At 45.0% G+C, this 22,399-nt stretch overlaps 1 protein-coding gene across 1 annotated transcript; it reads right to left on the bottom strand.

The window, feature by feature from the left end:
- Window positions 1-3,921: 3,921 nt before the first annotated feature.
- Window positions 3,922-8,148, bottom strand: PRND (prion like protein doppel). The gene has a single exon (XM_078850648.1). The coding sequence runs from the start codon at window positions 5,332-5,334 to the stop codon at window positions 4,720-4,722; it is 615 nt and encodes a 204-aa protein (XP_078706774.1). The 5' UTR covers window positions 5,335-8,148; the 3' UTR covers window positions 3,922-4,719.
- Window positions 8,149-22,399: the final 14,251 nt, after the last annotated feature.

Genomic DNA, 22,399 nt, shown 5'->3' with positions numbered 1-22,399 from the left:
TGAGACACCTTTTACAAAAGGGTAGTGGATTGGTGTGTAGGGGTCACTGACTTCATGTACTAAGGGTGAAATTCATCCATATGCAGATGCCCAGCACAAAGCCTGCACCCCTGTGCTGGACCTCAGGGCTGAATTGCATCTGAGAGCACATCTTTTGAATTTCCAGCTCCGTGTCATGTTATCCTGGACAGCACGTGCATCTCTGCAGTTTTTATGTGTTGAAGTTTTGGGTTTTCAAATAACTTATGCTGAGTCCCACATCCCTGGGGAAACCAAAGTCTTCAGCCTTGCATTTCTCGCTGTTAGGAAGCTGCTTCTTGATGCTCAGCCTAAACTTAATCCATTTTCTCCTACCTATATCCCCATATCACACAGTAACAGTCCCCTTCCTTCCCAGGTGTTTATACCCATCAGATATTTGTAGGCTGCTATCTTGTTCCATTGCCCTCTTTTTGTTGTGATTTGTATGGCCTCTTTGTTTCTGAAAATTGGGGAACAAAGGGGATAACTGTTGCTTATTGGCTCTGCTCTGAGCATTATCATCTTCATTTTCCTCATGCTGGGGGAGCTATGTTGGGGTTTTTCTTATCTGTCATGAACCTGATTCTTTCTCATTTACATGCAGGCCACTTTATACGGATCTGGCTGTGTAAAGGGACCTTTTAAAGTCGGTATAATTTACCCATACGCTTTTCTGCAAATGTAAAGTGGGTGTAAAGTGGCCTTAGTATAAAAAAAATCAATGAGATACGTAGAACCTGATTTGTCAATCTATGAAAGCATAGTTCTTGCATTAATGCAGCTCAGAGATACAGGTACCACAGCGATGGCTTTATGTTCCTTCCTATTTATTACCATTCTTGCTGTGACACCGAGGAAACGAAACAATAGACCAAGGCCCCACCGAGCTAGGTGATACGCAAACACAGAACAGAAAGCAGTCCCTGCCCCAAGGAGCTTACAGTCTAAGCAATTGGGTTGCTGCACAGAGTCAGATATAATATAGGAATCTACGAACATATCTGGAGTTCAGATGTCTTGGCTTGCTGTTTTAATCCCCAGCCTCATGGAGGATTGTGGTCCGTCAATACAGGCAGCCTCGGAGGCAATGGGAGAAGCGAAATCTGCTACCATCTAATGTGCTCTCTGTGCACTGCTCCTCACCCACCAATCTATGGTACTTGCATGGCCCCCATTATTTGAGCACCTCGTAATCTTTTTTTTGTATTTATTCTCACCGCACCCTTGTGAGGTAGGGCCAGGTTATTGTTCCCATTTTACAGATGGGGAACCGAGGCACAGAGAGACTGTGATTTACCCAGGTCTATGACAGACCACAGAACGGAGCCTAGGCCTTCCAGGTCCCAGGCTAATGGCCTAGCCGCTTGACCATCCGGCTTCTAACACTATGGTCCTGCTGTGAATTTTCATTACTTCAGAAAAAGCTTTCTAATGCCCAGAAAACCAAGTCCAGCAGGATTTAATGAGTGTGAGCCTTCTGCTTGGGGTGCAGTGCTGATTGGCAACCTCCTCGCTAACACAGTCTTAAGCCTTACCCATCACGGCAGCACGTAGAAACGCAGTTCAGTGATGGTCTCCAAGTTAAATCAAGCTGTGCCTGTGCCTTTTTGAGAAGGAACGTCAGGCCAGAGGAGTGTGTCCAGTGGGAGAGGCTAATGCTATACGCTTTAAGCCAGTGTTCTTTCTGTAATTGAATGACTAAGGCTATGTTCTAGCTGGAGGGACGCTTTGTACTCTCCAGTTTTGCTTACAGATTGCTCTTGGAGCCTGGCTTTTAGCTCTTCTTTTTTTTTTATGGTCTCGGACTATTTCTTCTGCAATGGGGTTCATGTGTCAAGTTTTGTTACGTATGGAGCTTTTGAAATAGCGACAGGAGGATTTTTGACCCCCATGGAAAACTGTAATGAAAATTAAATCTGTTTTGCTTGCAGTTTTACTGAGGGTTTTTTTTTTTTTTTTTAAATTGGAGGGGGGTTATAATACAAAATACCCAATGCATTTTTTTTTTTTGGACCAATTTTTGTTTTTAGTTGAATAGTCACTCACCTGTCGTTCTTATTTTTAAAAATGTTTGGTAGAAAATCGTGGGTTTTCTGCCGCCCCCCCTCCCCCATAAACCTAAATCAGCAATGGAGCTTTGCTGATTTACACCAGCTGAGGATCTGGTCCAAGATCTCACTCTGCTCTTAATTTGGATAATAATGATGCAATTGCAGAGACAGTTTGGGTGCCGCTGATTCCAGGGTCAGAGTTGTTTCTGCCGCAGATAACAGTCTGTTGGAGTGATGCGATGTAGCAAAATGTAATTAGCTGACAGCATCCTCTCCTCCCTTGTAATATGCCAGAGTCAGCTGTGATGTAACCTCATTAATGTGAGAAGCGCATAGCTCTCTAAATGGGCACATTAATCCTTCATTTCAAACTAAGCACAAAGCATTGTGCCCCACTCATTATCTTCCCATTAAACATTCATTTAGAATCATTTACACTCAAAGAAATAGACTGCCTACCACTAAAGCATTTACTGACTCTGCAGCCAAGTGCATGATGATCTATCCATTTCTAAGCAGCTCCACTTTCAAATATGCATGAGCGGGGTGACATTATGACCATGCAAAATGTGAATTCCTCCATATCGGAGGGGAGTGAGATGATTATATCCTTCATAAGGACTATTGGAATAGGACACAATTGCTTGATAAACTGTTGAGAAAGAGGCCCCTTTGTGTTACAGGCTTACAGACAGTGGGAGACAGTCCCTGTCCTGAATAGCTTACAGTCTCTAAGTTGTAGTTAAGGCTACGTTTATGGAGGTCATGGAATCTGCCACTTCCAGAGAGCTCTGTGACATTCTCTGCTTCAGCCCCAGGGGCTGCAGGATGCTGGAGCCAGGGGGCCATGGCAGGGTTCCACTGACGGGCAACAGCAGCGACAGGAGACAGGGGGCCCCCCTGCAAGGTTCCCGCGACAGGCGACAGCCTCATGCGAAGACAGGGGGACACCTCGGGCGAGCGGCTGGGGGTGTCCTATTGTCTCACTGGGAAATATGATCACCCTGCAGCTCCCAGCCTCCGTGGGTGGAGGGGGCCCCTCAGAAGTTTCCAGCTGCTGCAGGCTTTTGCTACAGCAAAAGTCACAGACAAGTCATGGCTTCCGTGAATTTATTTTTGTTGCCCATGACCTGTCTGTGCCTTTTACTACAAATAACCATGACAAAATCTTAGCCTTCGTTATAGTTAATCCAAAAGACCAGCCTTTCTTTTTAACTTCTAAGAACCTCTGTAAAGCAGGATCACTGGATTTGGTGCAACATTTACCACCCCATCCACTCCCTCGCACCTGTCGGTTGAGACTCAATGTGTGGGAGGAAGTTTGGTTGCTCAGTAGGTTTCCTTATACCGTGCCTTTCTTATAGTGCATAATGCCCTTCCAAATACGCTTTGCTGCTCCCAAGTATTTAATATCATTACCACAACTGAGTTTCCCATGAGTCTCAAATATGCTGATTAGGAAGGGCAAAGCCAAGAAATGGGGGAGTGCTAGGGCACACAGATCACTGTCTATCGCATAGCTTGATCATTCAATTGTGCAAATGTAACCCTCCTGGGTGTGGTGGTCTGTCCCATCTAGTGACACCGAGACCACGTAAAGAGAGAGAAAATGAGTCTGCTCTTCACCCTTAGCTGGCAGTCAGTTGGCTCTTAGCTCATGCAGTAGAGGCGCGTGCACTAAGCTCCAGGGGTTCCCGGTTCGATCCTGCCCGACGACGACCGGGGTCTGTTGGCGTTACACAAACTGAAGAGGAGAAGACTGTGTCTGCAACCAGCTCATGGCTTCCTTCACTTGAATACGGTTGCGTGTTGGAATTTAGTAACAATGCAAAATAGTGGAATAACCGGCTCAAATGGAATGATTTAATCAAAGATTAATACAGCAATATCCAGGATACAGAAAGAAAACATACTTTACCACCCCTCTACATGATGAAGAAAAGGTAGTTTAGTCGCATCTTCCGTACTTAGTGGAATGCTGGCAGTATTCATTCCCAATTTAGCCCCCCAAAACTCTTTCCTTTTATAGGATGTGAGACTAAGAAATCTTTGTGGGGAGGGAAAAGTTACTTTCTCACAGTTATTTCACTCTGTGTTGTTTTCAGTATCTCATTTTTACCTCATTACGTATGGGATTTCTTTTATGGTTATCGCACTTGACCTGATTGATAAACTAAAGGGGATTTATAATCCAGACATTATTACTGACAGCTGTGGCAACCGGTACCTCTTAATGAGTTAACAACATCTCTCAGTGGGTCATTTATTTCATCACAGGAAAAGTCTGCAATAACAAATATTAATCACAGAACATAACTGTATCATACGCACCCTGTATATTACCTGGTCTTGTTAATTATAACACATATTAATAAGAATGTCCATTACTATAGAATCCAGAATCGTTCCCTGGACTAGGTTAAAGGAGTTAAAAGATTAGCATGGTCCTTTTATTTGGACACACATTAGCCCACTGTAAAACAAAGCACATGAGTTTGATAGAATAGATAAATGCCACTTGAGTTTATACGCACAAAGGATTTTGGTTAAAATAACAAAAGAATTATGGAAGTTTAACATACAGAAATCATAAGAGGTAAATAGTTACTGACAGGCACTCCCTCGTTGCCAGTAAATCAATGCAAGTTCATTGCACGGTAAGAGAAATAAAACTCATGAGGCAAAGCATTGCTACCCGACCAAAGGAACCGTGGATGGACAGAGCGAGGCTGCATGGTTGGCAGCAGAAATCCATTGCACACAAGTGGCTTATCACTCGCCACATGACCCTGGCGTACGCACTGGTGGCATTCTTTCCTTCGGATAGGCCCAGTTTGTTTTCAGTCAGACTCACCGTAACGTTAAAGCACTCGCTAACCAACGCGTCCTTGGTTGCGTTCGCCTCTAGAGACTGGAAGCACCGAGGGTAATAAACGCAATCGGGGAACTTTTTGAAGTTGTCGGTGTAATATCTGGCATCTTCGGGCTCTAGTTTGATGTCGAGCAACTGGCCGGTGTAACAGAGCGTGCCTGGAATCTTCACAGGCTCTTTTTTGGATGGCGGGCTGGGCTTATTAACGGGGGGAGGACTTTTATTCTGGTTTGCTTTCTTACTTGTTGAGCCGCCCCTCCTGCAAAGGGTGATATCGCTACAGAGCACCAGCAAAAGCATAGCCATCCAGCAGGTCACCATCCGGGTCCTTCCCATTCTGGAGGATCTGAAAGGGGAAGAGATTTGGATTATAAAGCCAGAAGGGACCATTGTGATGATCTAATCTGACCTCCTGCTGAACACAGGCCACAGAACAGCCCTCAAATAATGCCTGTTTGAACTATATGGTATATCTTCAGTAAAGCATCCGGTCTTGACTCAGAGAATGGCAACTGATGATGGCGAATCCTCCAGAGCGGCTGGCAACTTGATAATTTACCGTTGAATCTCACTGTTTTAAAAGATTTCCAGTTTGAGTTTGTCCAGCTTCTACTTCCAGCCATTGGATCTTCTTATGCTCTTTGTCTGCTAGATTGAAGAGCCCATGCAGGTACTTATAGCCTGTGATGGAGACGTCCCTTAACTTTCTCTTAAACTAAATATTTTGAGCTCCTTGAGCCGGTCACTATAAGGCATGTTTTCCAATCCTTTCATAACTCTCACGGCTCTTCCTGAACCCTCTCCACTTCCACAATGTCCTCCTTGGATTAACAGTCATTCTTAACACCCTAATCTATTTTCTATAGATACGGCCTCAATCCCAACACCCTGTAAACTTTGGAGGGGATCAGAATCCTCGCCTGCATCCAGACCTGAATTTTGCAAAGGTTCCTAACTTTATAATTGACAAAACCAACCCTCTTGTCCCAAATGCTCCCCAACCGTTTTTGGAAGAGGAGGGGGAACAACTCTGGATCCAAATTCTCCAGCATGTCAACTCCATGACATTATGCAGTTTGGGCAAGCCGTTTGACTGCCAGGGTAAGAATGGGGAAAAACAACCAGGGGAAGCTGCCAACATTTAGGTGACAAATAATCATATGCAGATAGTGCTCTTCAACCAGAAGTCTCAAAGGACTTTATTCTGACGCATCACAAGCCTCCAGTATTACCCAGAGGCTGTGTAAGAGCAGCCAGATACTTCCTTTTGGCTGGAGGAAAGATGGTTGAATGGTTACAGCACCAGCCTGGAACTTGGGACCCGAGTTCAATTCCCCTGCTCTGCCACAGATTTCCGGGTTGATTTAAATCACTTTCCATCTTTGGGCCCTGTAGAATGGGGATAGTCACACTGCCTTGCCCCACAGGGGTGTTGTGACCTGCCCGGAAACGAAAGTAGTGGGGGCCATTTAAGCACGAAAGGTAGAGCGGCAGTTGCACGGTGCAGTAGACTGTGGGCAAAGGTACCTTCGTGTAAGTAGCCAGAGCGATATTTCCATTTTACATATGGGGAAACTGAGGCATAGGTTAAAGACAATGGTTGCTATTTTCAAAATGACCTCGGCGATTTAGATGCTTTTCCCCATTGAGATTTAAGGAGGGAGTTCAGGGCTTTTCTAACTTCTAAGTATTTTGGAATTAACGCCTAACGAACTAGGCTGCCATAAGAGCGTTCTTTGTCTGCTGCAAAAGGAGAACTAAGAATATTGAACAGGGCTCTCCAGGAATACATTGGTCCCACTGACTTCAATGGGCTTTGGATCAGGTGCATGTTAGTTTTTAATGACCCTTTGCTGTTCTCCACCTAACCCTGTTTACTTCAGAACCCACCGTGTTTTGGGAATTGCTTTGGGGTAAGAAATAACTAATAGCCACAACCCATATTGTGCCACTGGATATCAAGCAGAACTCCTCCCCTCCCCCCACTGATATCAATGGGGGTGGGGGGAATCTGCTTAAAACTCAATCCATTGGATCCATCATAATAAGTTTTGAAACTGTTCATGCTCACGGTGTGGAAATGGAGTTTTCTGAGCATGCAGGACCTGATCCAATGGGAGACCTTCCATTGACTTGGGTGGGCTTTGCGTCAGGTCCCAACTCATTCTATGCTAATAGGAAGGCTGTTTTATGATCACAGGATGTTGCCTTTTTGTAAGGCTTCACTTTCAGTGGAAAGTAACAAGTAGCCGCTTTCCAGCTAGGCTCATAGAGCAAGGTTCGTAGCTTGCAGCCCCGACAAATTGTTCCACAGTACGTTACAGCTTCTTCCTGTGGAAAGTGTGTGTGGATGTTTTGTTCATCGCAGAAATCTGTGGGTAACGTTTTTTTAAAAAAGGCTGTCAAATCAAGCTCCTCATTGAATCAATTCTGTGGACCCAGCTAAGGGTACTCAGATGTACTGCTTAGTGTTGTCTCCGAAGGCTCCACATAAAAGAGAAAAAGGAAGTAAAATGTGTGCCATTACACACTCTTTCTCCCTCTCCTATCTCCCTCTTAGCTATGTACCCACAACCATGCATTTGGCTCAAATGTCTACGTTTGGGTGGGTTTTTTTTTTTTTTTGCCAACCAATCTTGCTCACCAGAGTGGCAGGCTAGAATGGAAAGCTCAACAAGAGACGACCGTGTGGAGATCAGGGTGATGGGCGCATTTTGAATACCTGGACAGACAGAGTATTGTGTATATGTATCCTGTAGGTTAGCTTGAAACACACAGAAGATGGAATGGGTGGATGCTTCTATGCTTTCCTATTTTTTTCCTGACCTCTGGTTCGAGCAGAGGAATTGGGTTCTGTTCCCCAGCTCTCCCATTGGTTTTCTCTGACCGTGGGTACATCATTTAACCTCCCTGAGCCTTAGTTTCTCCATGTTTGTTTCTTGTCTTGCAGGGGCGTGGTGGCAGTGGATGATGGTAAGCCACTTTGGGATCCTGAGACAGGCAAGGTGGTATTATTGAGGGGGGAATGCAGTGCTGCCGGTGTATTTCTGTAGAGCCAAATCATGTCGTGTTTACTCCGGCAAAACTCTGACTGAGAGGCGGTGGGAATACTAGGATAGAGTGAGGAGCGGGTTAGAACAGAAAGATTGAGCTCGTCCATAAATGGACCATTCAGCCCAAAGAAGAGACCACAAGCATGAGCAAGCTTGTGACTGTGATACATTTTTCCCCCCCCTGTGAGGCTAAATTCAGCAACGAAACCCACCAGATAGATTTTTTTCTTTTTTGGTAGGTGCTTTGTGGTTTTCCCCGTCAATATGGTACTACATACTGCTAGATTTGCTTCTATCTAAACTAGCAGATGAATAGAACTCTCTTCCTTTCCAGGAAAAGAATCTATAGATACAAGGTTTGGAAACTCAATGGAAAGGTCATTTAGGGTCCAACATGCAACTATACCCATTAAAAACATTATCTATGATAGTTTTCATATCCCAGAGCAATAAACATTGCTTGGGCTGGAAGAAACAGACAGTTCTTTTAGGATCTCACCGTGCAGATATCAGGTAACTTATCTGACAGCATGTCTAATAATCATCCAGATAAGAGAACTTGAAGTGAATTCTTGTCCTTGTTACATCAATGCAATTCCTCTTTGCTTCGAGATCAGTCTTTGGGTCGTGAATTATTGCAGATCCATCAGCAGTCCCTTTTATCCAGGTCACTTTGGAGTAACTGAAAACAAATGATGGTTACATAGCTCTGCAATTCACAATACAGGACGGAGTGAGAAGTTATTAAACAACAAATGTAAATGGCAAAATCCTATGCAAACACGAATGAAAATAAGTGATAAAAATCTGTGCCGGATGTTGGTAATCACTCACCTTTCTGCTAGAGAGTTGCAGGTTGTTTTTTGGGGGAAGTGCAGGTCTCGATAGCAGCTGCCAAGCTGACTCTCTCAACCTATATAGCAGTAGGTGGGGTATGTTCATTTCCAAATATGGCAAATTATTTCTCTCTGAGTGTCTGAGAGCATCATCTGTTCCCCTCCCTTCCTCCCCCTTCAAGGTTTGATTTGCCTCTTGTGAAATAGTCCATTTTCCTGTACATGTTAGAGATGAACTGAGCTGTGCAGTTTGTATTTGAACTGTAAGCTCTGTAGGGACAAGGACAGACTTTTTGTACAGCGCCCAGCACAGTGATCCATTATTAGGGCCTACAGGTGCTCTTGCAATACAAATAATATCTAGACCTGGATCTGCATCTGAACTTGGCCAAACTTCCAGGGCAGTTGGGTTGAGTATCCGAGTTCAGATCGTGCCTAAAAAGAGGCTCAGCTGCTGTGATGATGGGTGCCGTATAAAACCTTAAGATCGATCGATAGACGCAATGAGTGCAGGGGCCTGGATGGCCACTCGTGGTCCCTTCCAGTCCGATGATTCCATGCAGATCTGAGTTGTAAAATTTGGGGCCTGGCTCCTGAAAAGCCCTAAATTCTGAGAAGCATTCAGATCTGTCTTCTGATTTGTGGCCCGTCTCCAATAAGCACACACACAGTAAACACAGATTGTGTCGAGAATCTCAACACTTCTGTTTGGGAGGTAGGTGGGAAAGGGGATATTTTGATCTTCGGTTCTGGTTTGGTCCATTTCTACGTAGTTAGGCCATCGGCATGATTCAAACTTTTAACCTGCCTTTGACAAATTGGGGGTGGTTGGATCCAGGAATTAGTTGGGACCTATCTCTACGATAAACTAAACCTTTCATTCAGAAACCGAATTCTAGATGGTTAGAGATGGCACCACTTTACACAGTAAATGCAAGACATTTAGGAATCAGATTTTCAGGACAGAAAAGACTTATGTGATCATGTGTCCAACAGGAGGCAGTTCAAGAACTTCTTCTCTTCTGGTTGGGCATGGAAGCTCTAGGTTCATACAGCTTTTCTAGTAATAAAGATTCGTCGAAGTCAAGCAAATGGCAGGCTCAAAGCAAGTTCTTTGGGTTTGAAACAGGGGTTCTCTGTCTCCTGGATGCTGCTTGGTGTTATAGAAGATATAATCAAGTAAAGAATTGTGAGAATGCAAATAATCAAAGAACTCAGAAAATGCAGTGTGTGCCAGAAATGAAGTCCACTGGCCATAATCTCGGATGTGTGGTTTTACGGTGTTCCTGACAATTCGTGATATTCATAGCTCCTTTCCCCAACACTTTGCACATGTAAGAGAACATGGAGAACTGGAAAACATACTAGTAACACTTAAATCTCCCCACACCTCTATGAGCATTGTTACATCCCTCTAAAGATGGGGAGACTCAGGCACATGGAGGTTGAGCCCCATATTTTCAAATGTGCCCCTTAACTTCCAGGGGCCAAATCCAAGACATGAGTTTCACATGCACAGAGTATTTGGACCTCCCAGTGACTTAATTTTGGTGGTGCGGGTGTCAAGTGCCTCTTAAATTCAGGATTTAGGTGTCTCATGCTCTGCTCTGAAAATTAGCAGGCACATCTCAGCTTGGGCCTGAGATCACACAGGAAATCAATGAGCAGGCCAGGAATAGCACCCAGGAGTCCCGGTTCCCAGTATACTGCTCTAAGCATTGGAGCACCTCCCCAGTTCCCAGTAAGCTGGCTAGTACCAGCCAAACTTCCAGATCCCTGCCAGCTTCTAATAGCTGAGTATAAAACACAGAGAGAGGTAAAAGCATCTCTTTATAAATCAACTGCTAGCCCAAACAGCCAGTGTAACTAGTTAAGCGTCAAATTCTCTTGCTGAACAGACGTGGTTTTCTGCCTTTCTTGTAATTTAAACTGCTAACCCGAGCTGTAATGGATTTCCTAGTAAAGGAAAACTCCAGTGTAAAATTACAAAAAGAAAAGGAGTACTTGTGGCACTTTAGAGACTAACCAATTTATTTGAGCATGAGCTTTCGTGAGCTACAGCTCACTTCATCGGATGCATACCGTGGAAACTGCAGCAGACTTTACATATACACAGAGAATATGAAACAATACCTCCTCCCACCCCACTGTCTTGCTGGTAATAGCTTATCTAAAGTGATCATCAGGTTGGGCCATTTCCAGCACAAATCCAGGTTTTCTCATCAGCAAGACAGTGGGGTGGGAGGAGGTATTGTTTCATATTCTCTGTGTATATATAAAGTCTGCTGCAGTTTCCACGGTATGCATCCGATGAAGTGAGCTGTAGCTCACGAAAGCTCATGCTCAAATAAATTGGTTAGTCTCTAAGGTGCCACAAGTACTCCTTTTCTTTTTGCGAATACAGACTAACACGGCTGTTACTCTGAAACCTGTAAAATTACAATACTTCTGATCGTTGCATAGGATTTCAAAGCGTTGAATTCTGTCCTTCGCTAAACGCAAGATGATGCTTTAGATATCCGTGGGAATTGCACTGAAAATTACTAATGTCCCTACCCTGTAGCCCTTAGCGGAGCTGGTCAAAGAGCAGATTCTTTTTTTTTTTTTGGTCCACAGGCCATTCTGAAAACATCAGTTTGGGGAGAATGAAACTTCATTTCTTCGTATGTAGTGTTGATAACGATGATGGGTCTTGTGGGGACAGGTCGTGAAGGGCTTTTAATGGGAGGACAAGTAGTTGGGGTGTGATGCTGTGGAGATGGGAGTCTAAAGAGAGTGGTCTGGAAACAGTGATCGGCGAGGAAAATGACCTTTGCAACTACCCCCAAAGGCAGCCGATGAAGCGAGCTGTAGCTCACGAAAGCTTAGGCTCAAATAAACTGGTTAGTCTCTAAGGTGCCCTAAGTCCTCCTTTTCTTTTTACACCCTGAATGGTGGTCAAGGCCAAAGAGAAAGTGTTGCTGTAATGGAGACATGAGGCCGTGAGAACTGTCTCTTTGCTAAAGCCATTAAAAAAAAAAATCCCACAGAAAGAATGTAATTGTCATATTTCCTAGGACTCTCCTGTGAAGGGAATTTTGTCTGAGGAAGAGCTATAAAAGATTTGCCCTGCACTGAACACAGCTCCTCTTTCTATCCATAGTCACACCCAGCAGCTGAGTTACAGATGATGTCGCTGCCTTTATGTAAGAAGTTTCTTGCTCTTGTGACTTTCTCTCCATCCTAATGTTGTTTGTCTATTTTTATTTTTAAAGCTTGAGAGGTTTCATGTCCAGTGGATCCAATCCATTCATCATTAGTCATTCTGAAATAATTAAACATAACCCCGAGCCAAGAACACATTTATGCGGGACGTGATCGGCAATTTCAATAATTACCAAATTACAGTAAGTGCTTTTTTGAAAAAAAGCATTTTGATTAATTTTTCCTTTTAGCCCTGTCTTGTACTACTCAAGTGGGCAGCAATCTTCATTGCGGCCAGTGTCTGGTATGGATTTAAAGATGAACCATTCTGACAGAACACCTAAAGCTGCCAAAAGAAATATCGGTCCTCTCCCCCAGCCCTCTGCCTTTAGCAGGGCCGGCTCCAGGCCCCAGCGTTCCAAGCAGGTGCGTGGGGCGGCAGTCAGAAAGGGGCGGCAGAGTTTCTGCGGCGGTGGCAATTCGGCGGCAGCGTCTCTCTCTCTCTCTCCTGCCAGCCGCGGCGGCAATTTGGCGGCGACTGGTTTTTTCACTGCTTGGGGTGGCAAAAACGGTAGAGCTGGCCCTGGCCTTTCGACTTGGAAGCTTTCACAGAACAAATATACATAGTAGCGAATCAAGCCCAACATCAAAATTATTTTAAATAAAAATGTTTGACTATATTTTTAGATTTTTTTTTTTTTTTAAAGCCAGAAGGGACCATTATGATCATCTCGTCTGAACTCCTACGAGAGACAGGCCCAGGGAATTTCACCAATTTGATCATCTGATCCAAGGCTCACTGAACTCAGTAGACTCTTTCCATTGACCTCAATGGAGATTGGATCAGGTTTTCATTGACAAATGCTCTGACTTGTTGAGCACCCTCTGTTTCTGCTGAAGGCAATGGGAGTTGACAGTGCTCAGGACCGTGCAGAATCACACTCTTACTGACCGGTTGATTCCTTCAGCATTTTCAGTTTCCTTTGCTGCAGGTAATAGAGAGGAAGGATGGTGTAGTGGTTTAGGCAGTAGCCTGGGACTTGACTCTCGCCCAGTTCCCTGCTTCACTATAGATCATAAAATATCAGGGTTGGAAGGGACCTCAGGAGGTCATCTAGTCCAACCCCCTGCTCAAAGCAGGACCAATCCCCAATTTTTGCCCCAGATCCCGAAATGAACTCACAACCCTGGGTTTAGCAGGCCAATGCTCAAACCACTGAGCTATCCCTCCCCATGTCCTGTGGGATCTTGGGCAAGTCACTTGGGGCTCAAGTTTCAAAGGTATTTCTGTTTCAGAGTAGCAGCCGTGTTAGTCTGTATCCACAAAAAGAACAGGAGGACTTGTGGCACCATAGAGACTAACACATTTATTTGAGCGTAAGCTTTTGTGGGCTACAGCCCACTTCATCAGATGCATAGAATGGAACATAGAATAAGAAGACACACACACACGCGCGCGCGTGCCTTATAAGATAGATAGATATTCTTACTCTATGACAGGTTTCAGAGTAACAGCCGTGTTAGTCTGTCTTTGCAAAAAGGAAAGGAGGACTTGTGGCACCTTAGAGACTAACCAATTTGTTTGAGCATGAGCTTTCGTGAGCTACAGCTCACTTCATCTTACTCTGTTATCTATCTTATAAGGGGTGTGTGTGTGCATATATCTATATATCTTCTTATTCTATGTTCCATTCTATACATCTGATGAAGTAGGCTGTAGCCCACGAAAGCTTACGCTCAAATAAATTTGTTAGTCTCTAAGGTGCCATAAGAACTCCCCTTTTTTAAAGGTATTTAGGTATTTAGGTGCTTCACTCCCATAGCTGGGAACTGGGCAGAGCACAGACTTGAACCTGGGTCTCTCACATGCCAAGTGAGTGCCTCATCAGTGGATTATTCTGGGGTGGGTCTCTCTCTGGTTTTCATGAATAGTTTTGAAAGATCTTGGCTACATGCAGATGTGGAACAGATGTTTTTCCAATCTCAAATTTTCCTGGGGACAGGACCAGTTTCTCACCCAGCTCTGATATTGCTACTGACCTCCTTTTGTAAAGTCCTCTGATGAAAAGCACTGGAGACGGGCTAACTGGTATCATTTATAAAGCAAGCCCAGGTCTGTGTTGACAAGGTAACTCTCTATCAGAGGTAGCTGGCAATAGATTCCAAATGCAATTTATTTTTATGGCAGTATCGCCCACAGGCTTCAAGCAGGGCCCAACGAGTTAAGCAAATACTCAGAATAAAGCACGATTCTCTGCACCAAGGAGCTCACACTGTGATTTGAGACAAAACTCAAGCAGGCAGGGAGCATGCATGCAACTGCACAATCACATAGATTAGGCGTTGCCTGCTTTGGTCCAGAACCCAAAGCAAGCTGAGGATGCCCTGTGGGGCATATGGGTTGCCCCCTGAGAGGCCAGATGGTGATAACACCATTGTCATCTCTGGGACACTCCACCAGGGAAGGGCAGCTGTAAGTTCTGGTGAATTCTACTTGTGGAATACTACCCCTGGGAGATACGCTGCTTGTGTCTCTTGGGCAGCCTACCCCTGCTCCTCCACAGCTAGTCTCATGGGTTTGCCTACATTGCCCACTAAGCCCAGGCTCTGACTTCAGGTGTGAGCCCAAGCCCTCTTTCCTTCAACACACACATCAGTCTGACTCGGGTCATCAAGCAGTCAGGACCTGGGTTAGGACCCAGCTGTTGGGAGGCGGGGGGAGATCAGAGCCTGAGTCTTGCTGTGACTCCAGTCCGAGCCCTGTCATTTTGCAGTGTGGATGCAGCTCAAGTAGCAGACCCGAGTCAGAGGGTCTGCATGGCACAGTATGGACATGTTAGTGCGGCTGTGAGACCCTGGTCCTGCGCTTGTAAACCCAAGTTTACAATGCAGTGTAAACACGCAAGCACAGGCCTGGAAAGCCTGGGTCCCACATTGTGGGATGTGCTGGCTGGCTCTTGGGTCCCTCCGTGACACCTTGCACCACAGTTCCCCTTTGCCATGTGACTTTCCGGAACAGACTTTGTGCTGCCAGTGGCTCAGGACCCAGATTTCTATTTATGGAAGCCAAGAATTAACCCAGGCCGTAAAACATGTTGGAAGTGCTAAGTCTTCCTTTTGAACAATCTACATTGATTAAGAAGCAGAAGCCTGGGTTGGCTTCCCCTGGTGTCCAAATATTACAATTGCATTTCACCTGGTCCATTGCATCCACTGCAGCATAAGCACAGTTCAGTTGCAATTGTTGTTGAGTCCTGATTTTGAGAAGTGCTGAGCACCCACAATTATGGGAGCTGCAGATGCTCAGTATCTGTTGAAAACCAGGCCTTAAGTGTATCAAGTCGTAGGTTGTTTACATCCCCCATGAAGAGTTTACAAAATAAGACTTGGCAAAGAGACTAAGGAAAAACCATAAATGAAGTAGCCTGACCAGATACCGAGTTCTGGGGGTGCAATTCAGACCAGTGAGGGGTTGTGTCACCTTAGAGAAATGATGTTTGCCGCTCCTTTGAAAGAAACTACATCAGCAGCTTTACCACTTACTGGAGTTAAGAAACACTTAAACATTAAACATTTTAATCAAAGCACTGGATTAAAAAGTAAAACAAGTTCATTAAACATACTTTAAGTGATATCAAAGGGAAGAGAGAGAGAGTTTAGAAAGCGTTACAAACAAACAAAAGTAGGAATATGCTTCTAAGACTAAAATTTTAATTTCAGCCAGTTACAATCTGCATCTTTCTGGGATCTCGAGAGCTCTGACCTCTTTAGTCTCTCAAGTGATGGATAACTTAGAGGTTCCCTTAATATCCAGTAAACCTTTGCAATGCACCACTCTAAGTTCATTGACTTGGCTTCAAGAGGCAGAGGTTTCCTGGGGGTGCCATCTCCATTCCCCCCTGAAGATGGTTAAGAGGTCCTCTTTCCCCACTTGCTCTCATGATGGCTGTGTTTACCTTGCATGTAAACATGTCTTCATTGTCTCTGCCTGATGACCAGGCTCCTTTTGTGTTCAAGACCTGGGCAGACCTGTTTTATAATTCGTTCAAATACAGACTTTCAAACACCACCTCAGAGAACATCCATAATACCACATATATCATTGTGAAATATATGTATTAATACTTTCATCACCAGTGTGTCATTAGTTTTCCAACAATATATTGCAGAACGTGACTCCAATGCCGTGGACAGCTCACAATCTAAATAGACTAAACTCCATTACCTCTTGAAAGGCGTTGATCCTGGTTGTAGCAAAGACCTGCTCCTTGAGCCATCTCCTGGTGGGTACTTGCAATCAGATGCCACCCACACTGAAGGATGCCACTGTACCCTCTGAAGCAGACAGCTGATGGATCTTTTACTGTAGATGGCCCTGTAGACAGGCATTCACTCCCCTCCCCCTGAAACTGGTCTTGTCTCTCTCCCATCAAGGCTCAGTGGGCATAGCTGACCCATGCAGGGAAATAAATGGCAGCCTAAATGGGTGCATTGGTCCGGCGGTGTGGATCGGAGTGCCCAATCGGGATGTGACGGGGTATTTAGAATGACCATTGTCAGTCCTATATTTATCCTCTTTTCTTTTAAACTAGACCCCTCATGGGTGTGTAGTTTCGAGGCTCGTATTTTTATTCTGTTCAACAGCCGCACAATGGGGATGGAGCGCGTTGTATCAACCAGGCAAGGTACTAACAAGCTATTTTCAAAAGTGGCAACCTCTTTACCAAGCTGCTGCTGCACCCTACACCAAGCTGCTGCTGCACCCTATGTAGCTTTCTCCCTGCCTCTCAACTCCTCCTCCCTCCTTCCTGTTTCCTGTCCTTTCAGACTCCCAACAGCCAGTGCTCCCAATTCTAATAATTACAAGCAACATCTAAACGCCACAGAATGCTGCTTATTATCATTGCATTTACTATCGGCAGGTAGTGGGGACAAGCCAGGGATAGGCTGAACTCTACCTTTCCTGTCTGTTGCTTCCTTAATTCAGTATCTAGCTTATCCCCGAGCCCAAGAACCACATGGGAAAGTTTGTAAAGCTGGATCTCACCCCCAATTGACCAGCAGATGGCGATAAAGCAACAATAAAGTATTTAGACAATTAACTATTTCAGGGCAGGTGATTTTTACCTATGTAGCCAGGGACATGCTGGCTAGAGAATTCTAATAGGCGATGTCTTCCACCTTGTACTAAACCAGGGAGAGATGGAGAGACTCATTCAATAAATCTAGAGGACAAACGAAAGAGGCTTCTGTAATACCGGCTGCGTCAGAGAGGAAAAATGCTTTCTTCCGCCATGCGGATGGTTTTTGCGTTTTGGAGAAATTCAGTTCAGAATGGTGTTTGGATTTGAACATGGCGGTGGTGGTATAACTAATGGAGGGCATAACGTACAACCTTTTCCGATTCTTCTTGGGGTGGGAATAAAAAAAATAATTAAAAAAAGGAGAGAGAATTTAGTCCTTTATTTTCTAGTATAAGTTTAATTATCCTGGTTCTCGCCTGAATTCTCTTTTAGAGCTTGGTAGTAAAATAGGTTTTCTATTTTTTTTAAATTGTGAAACATTTTGAACATTTCTATGTCCCTCTCATGCCGCAGGGTTTGAAAAGGAAGGATTGAATGTTGAAAACTTCCCGTTTCAAAAACTTTCATTTCCCCCCCCCACACCCCTTTCCCTTTTTTCCAATTTGTCAATGGGGAGGGAAAATGACTTTTTTTTTTTTTCCAATTTTAAGTTTAATAGAAAAATAAATAAATAATTAAAACCCCTTTCTTTTTTTTTTTTAAAAAAAAAATACCTTTTTTCAATGGTAAAAATGCTTTGGAGATCAGCTCAAAAATGATCGGTTGGAAAACAGTGATTCAACAGAATCAAAACATTCGATGGGCACGTGTTGAATGGGACAAAATTTCATTTTGGGTTGGGGGAGGAGTCAAGATGTTTTCATTTAAATTTATTTATCATACAAAAGTTGAAATTTTCAAGTGGAAAAGAAGCATTTTGAGGTTATCGAAAGGAACTCTTCTGTTCCACAGCAAATTCCATGATTTTCCACTCCTTGTTCCAAAGCACAACGAAAACTAACTTCAAAACTGTGGACTTTCCTGCGGGATGGAAACTGTGACTGATGAAGGGTGGTGCAGGGGGAGTGGATTGGGGTCTGAGTGGTGGGGGAGGCATTTTTTCCCTTCCACCTCTTACCCTCTTCTTTGTCATTAGCCCAGGGCACTTCACTTTCCTGGAAAGGCTGCTGTGGTGAGGATGGGGAGCTGAGTGGGTGAGGCGGCAGTAGGCCAGAGTAGCTGACGGGGTGGTACTAGCCCTTTAAATTGCCTTGATGCTGGGGGATGGAGAGAGAGAGAGACAGAGAAACAGCCGGTGTCAAGTGGAGTGCCCCAGGGGTCGGTCCTGGGGCCGGTTTTGTTCAATATCTTCATAAATGATCTGGAGGATGGTGTAGATTGCACTCTCAGCAAATTTGCGGATGATACTAAACTGGGAGGAGTGGTAGATAAGCTGGAGGGGAGGGATAGGATACAGAAGGACCTAGACAAATTGGAGGATTGGGCCAAAAGAAATCTGATGAGGTTCAATAAGGATAAGTGCAGGGTCCTGCACTTAGGACGGAAGAACCCAATGCACCGCTACGGACTAGGGGCCGAATGGCTAGGCAGCAGTTCTGCGGAAAAGGACCTAGGGGTGACAGTGGATGAGAAGCTGGATATGAGTCAACAGTGTGCCCTTGTTGCCAAGAAGGCCAATGGCATTTTGGGATGTATAAGTAGGGGCATAGCGAGCAGATCGAGGGACGTGATCGTTCCCCTCTATTCGACATTGGTGAGGCCTCATCTGGAGTACTGTGTCCAGTTTTGGGCCCCACACTACAAGAAGGATGTGGATAAATTGGAGAGAGTCCAGCGAAGGGCAACAAAAATGATTAGGGGTCTAGAACACATGACTTATGAGGAGAGGCTGAGGGAGCTGGGATTGTTTAGCCTGCAGAAGAGAAGAATGAGGGGGGATTTGATAGCTGCTTTCAACTACCTGAAAGGGGGTTCCAAAGAGGATGGATCTAGACTGTTCTCAATGGTAGCAGATGACAGAACGAGGAGTAATGGTCTCAAGTTGCAGTGGGGAAGGTTTAGATTGGATATTAGGAAAAACTTTTTCACTAAGAGGGTGGTGAAACACTGGAATGCGTTACCTAGGGAGGTGGTAGAATCTCCTTCCTTAGAGGTTTTTAAGGTCAGGCTTGACAAAGCCCTGGCTGGGATGATTTAACTGGGAATTGGTCCTGCTTCGAGCAGGGGGTTGGACTAGATGACCTTCTGGGGTCCCTTCCAACCCTGATATTCTATGATTCTATGAAACAAAACACTTACTAGTTTTGGTGGTTTCTGGACAGGCTGGTGGTACTGTCAGCAGATCCCCTGTAATCCTGGCTGGTGGCAAGGGAGGATGTGTATGGAAGGCCTTTTGCCCTTCTCCCCCACATTGCCAAAAAGGGGAACCGCATCCACAGAGACGGGATGCAGTTAATCGGAATGCTTCTGTCCTGTGAGGGGGGCCGCAGCTGGGTTCCCATGCAGTCTGTACATTTTTCTTGTCTTATGAAATTATATATGCCAAATGTAGTCACGCTGAATGCAAGTAGCTTCATGGCAAAGTGTGTCCTACCTTTCAGCTACAAAAATGAAATCCTAACTCTGGCTCTGTCTACACTGTAAGTGACTCATCTGCCTGAAACCAGTGGGTTTCATGGCTCAGCAGCTACTACCCAGGCTACCCTGCTATGGATACTCGTGCTTGCTCAGTGACAGCTAGCCGTGATGTACACGAGCAGGGAACTCATACCCCTATTTCATAGTGTAGACGTAGCCTCAAATGCTATGCTGAAATGGATGATGGAGCACTGTAATATTTCTCTTTCACAAATACTTAATCTGAACCCCTCCAAATTTTGGGAAGGGAGTATTTGAATTCAGATCTCTGGATCCCAACAACGAAGGGTTGTTCTTGCAAGCTTCTGGTCCAAGGAGACAAATGTCTTGATCATGCGTGAGTCCCTTCTTAATCTTTTGCGAGATGAGCCGATCTGGGGAAATAGTCACCATTTCTGGCTGAAGTCTCATGGGAACAAAATCACGTAAGTCATCCAAACTGCACCCCTCTTTATCCGCTGGCCTGTGATGTACAGGAGGCCAGACTTGTTGACCTTGGTGTGATCCCTCTAGTCTTAAACTCTGACTTAGTTTTATCCAGATGAATAACCAGACCAGCGTGCACTGCTTCTTGCCCGACCAGATTGGCCGTCAGTTTTATTCATAAAAATGGCTCAGACTTAAGATTCTTTAGGTTGTTTTAATCCCCACTAAATCCTTTAGGGTCAGATTGTGAATTGGTGTGTTGATACAGGGGGGTGTCAGACCTGAGACGGCTTAAGATGTTAATAAAACTTTTGCTCGTTGTTACAACATTTAACAGGCAGGAGTAATGTAGGGTTTTCTGTCAAGTGATTGCTGGAGACTCCCCGTGTAACAACCACTTTCTGTTAAAGACACAGAAAAGCAGTTAAAGCATTTGAAATACAAATTAGTAAATAAGGCTTTCGCTGTATAAAACAAACTGCCCTTTCCCTTATGTTTCCTGTATTGAGATCTTTTGTGTTTAATAGGGGACACCCTTTGACAGTCTTTTAGGTGGCATTAAAGAGGGTGTTCACGGCCCTTATGGGCGCTGAGAGCGTAAGTTAATTTAGATGGCCCCAGTTTCAGAAACCTCTTTTGCCCAGTCTGGTCAGGATGCTTTTCAGGAGTAGGACAGCAAAGGCCCAAGGGGCTCACACTGGATGTTGGGGTCTCGGGAAACAGTGGGGAGAGGAAACCATGATGGTAAACCTTGCTTTCTCCATTCTACATGTCCCCCAGTCGCTCAGAGTGACAGCCAGATAAACAATGCCCGTGAAGGGGTGGCAGCCTCATCCCATTAATATTATCCAATGAAAACACATTTCAGTACTTTCCACTACAAGCACTTCCTCCCATTTCTAGAATCTTCCAGCTTATCGTCTTATCCATCTGTGACGGTAGCAGGAGCCTGGAAGTCCCCTGGCTTCGGTTCTTGTCACTGGCTGGTACCCCCTACTTGTCTTCAACGTCTGCTGCCTTTTATAAACCATCTTGCGTAACAGGCGGGGTTGGACTTTTGTCCCCTTTGAGAACCTAAGGGTACAGGTGTAGTTCATAGTCCCGGCACCTCTGGGCTTGCCGCATCAGTTATGAATGAAAAAAAATTGCTTGAGCCCCAGCACCTCCTTCATTACAAATTAAGCCCTGCCCCAATGGGAAGAAGGGACTTGCAATCTAGAATCTGGCCCTGGAGAGGCCGTGATGGGCCAGGGTTAGTGGCTGCGAGAGGAACTGAGGGGATCCGCAGGAAAAGGTGTGGCAAGGCAACTGAAAACGAAGGCCAACGCGGCAGCTGGAAGGAGGAAGCATCTTATCCTAGCCGCAGAGAAAGAGAGAGAGAGAATAAAACATGACTATTTCTGTTCGTGCCTCATCAGATAGAGGCTGGTGCGGGGGAGGGTACGTTTATGCAACAGTTTGGAATGAGGCTGGGTCAAGGGAGTTGGGTTAGTGGGGCGCATGCTACCGCTCTAGAAATAGCTGTATGGTCGGAGATTTGAAGTCTGAGGAGGGGACGGGCTTCAGAGCCGGAGCGGCAGCTTCACGGAGCTGCATGCACAGCTGCTTTTAGGGCGCTGATGCAGCCCTGCTCCAAGCCTTGCCCCAAACAGGGTGACCAGACATTTATTTTTTTCAGGGCAGGGGGTAGAGTTGCGTATGTAAGACAAAGCCCCTGATATCGGGACGGCTGGTCACCCTACCTCAAAAATGCTGTGTGAACATGTCCTCGGTGGCTCAGAATAATGAGCTGTGCAATTCCAACCTGTTAGGCCCAAGAGGCCAGGCATCCATAAAGCAGCCGCATCTTAAAACGGGTCTAGTGTCTCAAGAGGTACCTATCGTTGTCGATTACTGTTTTGCGAATAAATTTAAACATTGGGTCTGCTTCAAAGCATCCTCCCTTTCCAGAGTACTGGGACGAACAGAGCTACAGGACTGTAAGCTTTTTGCTACTGGGAACATGTCCACCTTTGTGTTTCTTTCATGCTTCACGTGCTACCGCAGTGGCGAAAAGCAACTGCCAAAAAAATTAAAAAAAGGGGGGGGGGAGAGGTGGGGAGATCAAGGAGGGAACAAATCCAAAGCTGTTTTTTTTTGTTTGTTTGTTTTTAAATGAATTTAATGAAGAATTGCATGTATCGGGCGAGAGAGCCAGAGTCCACTGGTATTAGAGATGCACAGACTTGATCCATTG

This window comes from Lepidochelys kempii, chromosome 26 (genome assembly GCF_965140285.1).
Source record: "Lepidochelys kempii isolate rLepKem1 chromosome 26, rLepKem1.hap1, whole genome shotgun sequence".
NCBI classification, from domain to species: Eukaryota; Metazoa; Chordata; order Testudines; family Cheloniidae; genus Lepidochelys; species Lepidochelys kempii.
Note: the sequence above shows the minus strand (reverse complement) of the source record. Positions and strands in the feature narration are given on the sequence as shown.

Coding starts and splice junctions, on each gene's coding strand:
- PRND (XM_078850648.1), bottom strand. CDS start 5,334: ATGGTCCCTTCTGGCTTTATAATCCAAATCTCTTCCCCTTTCAGATCC.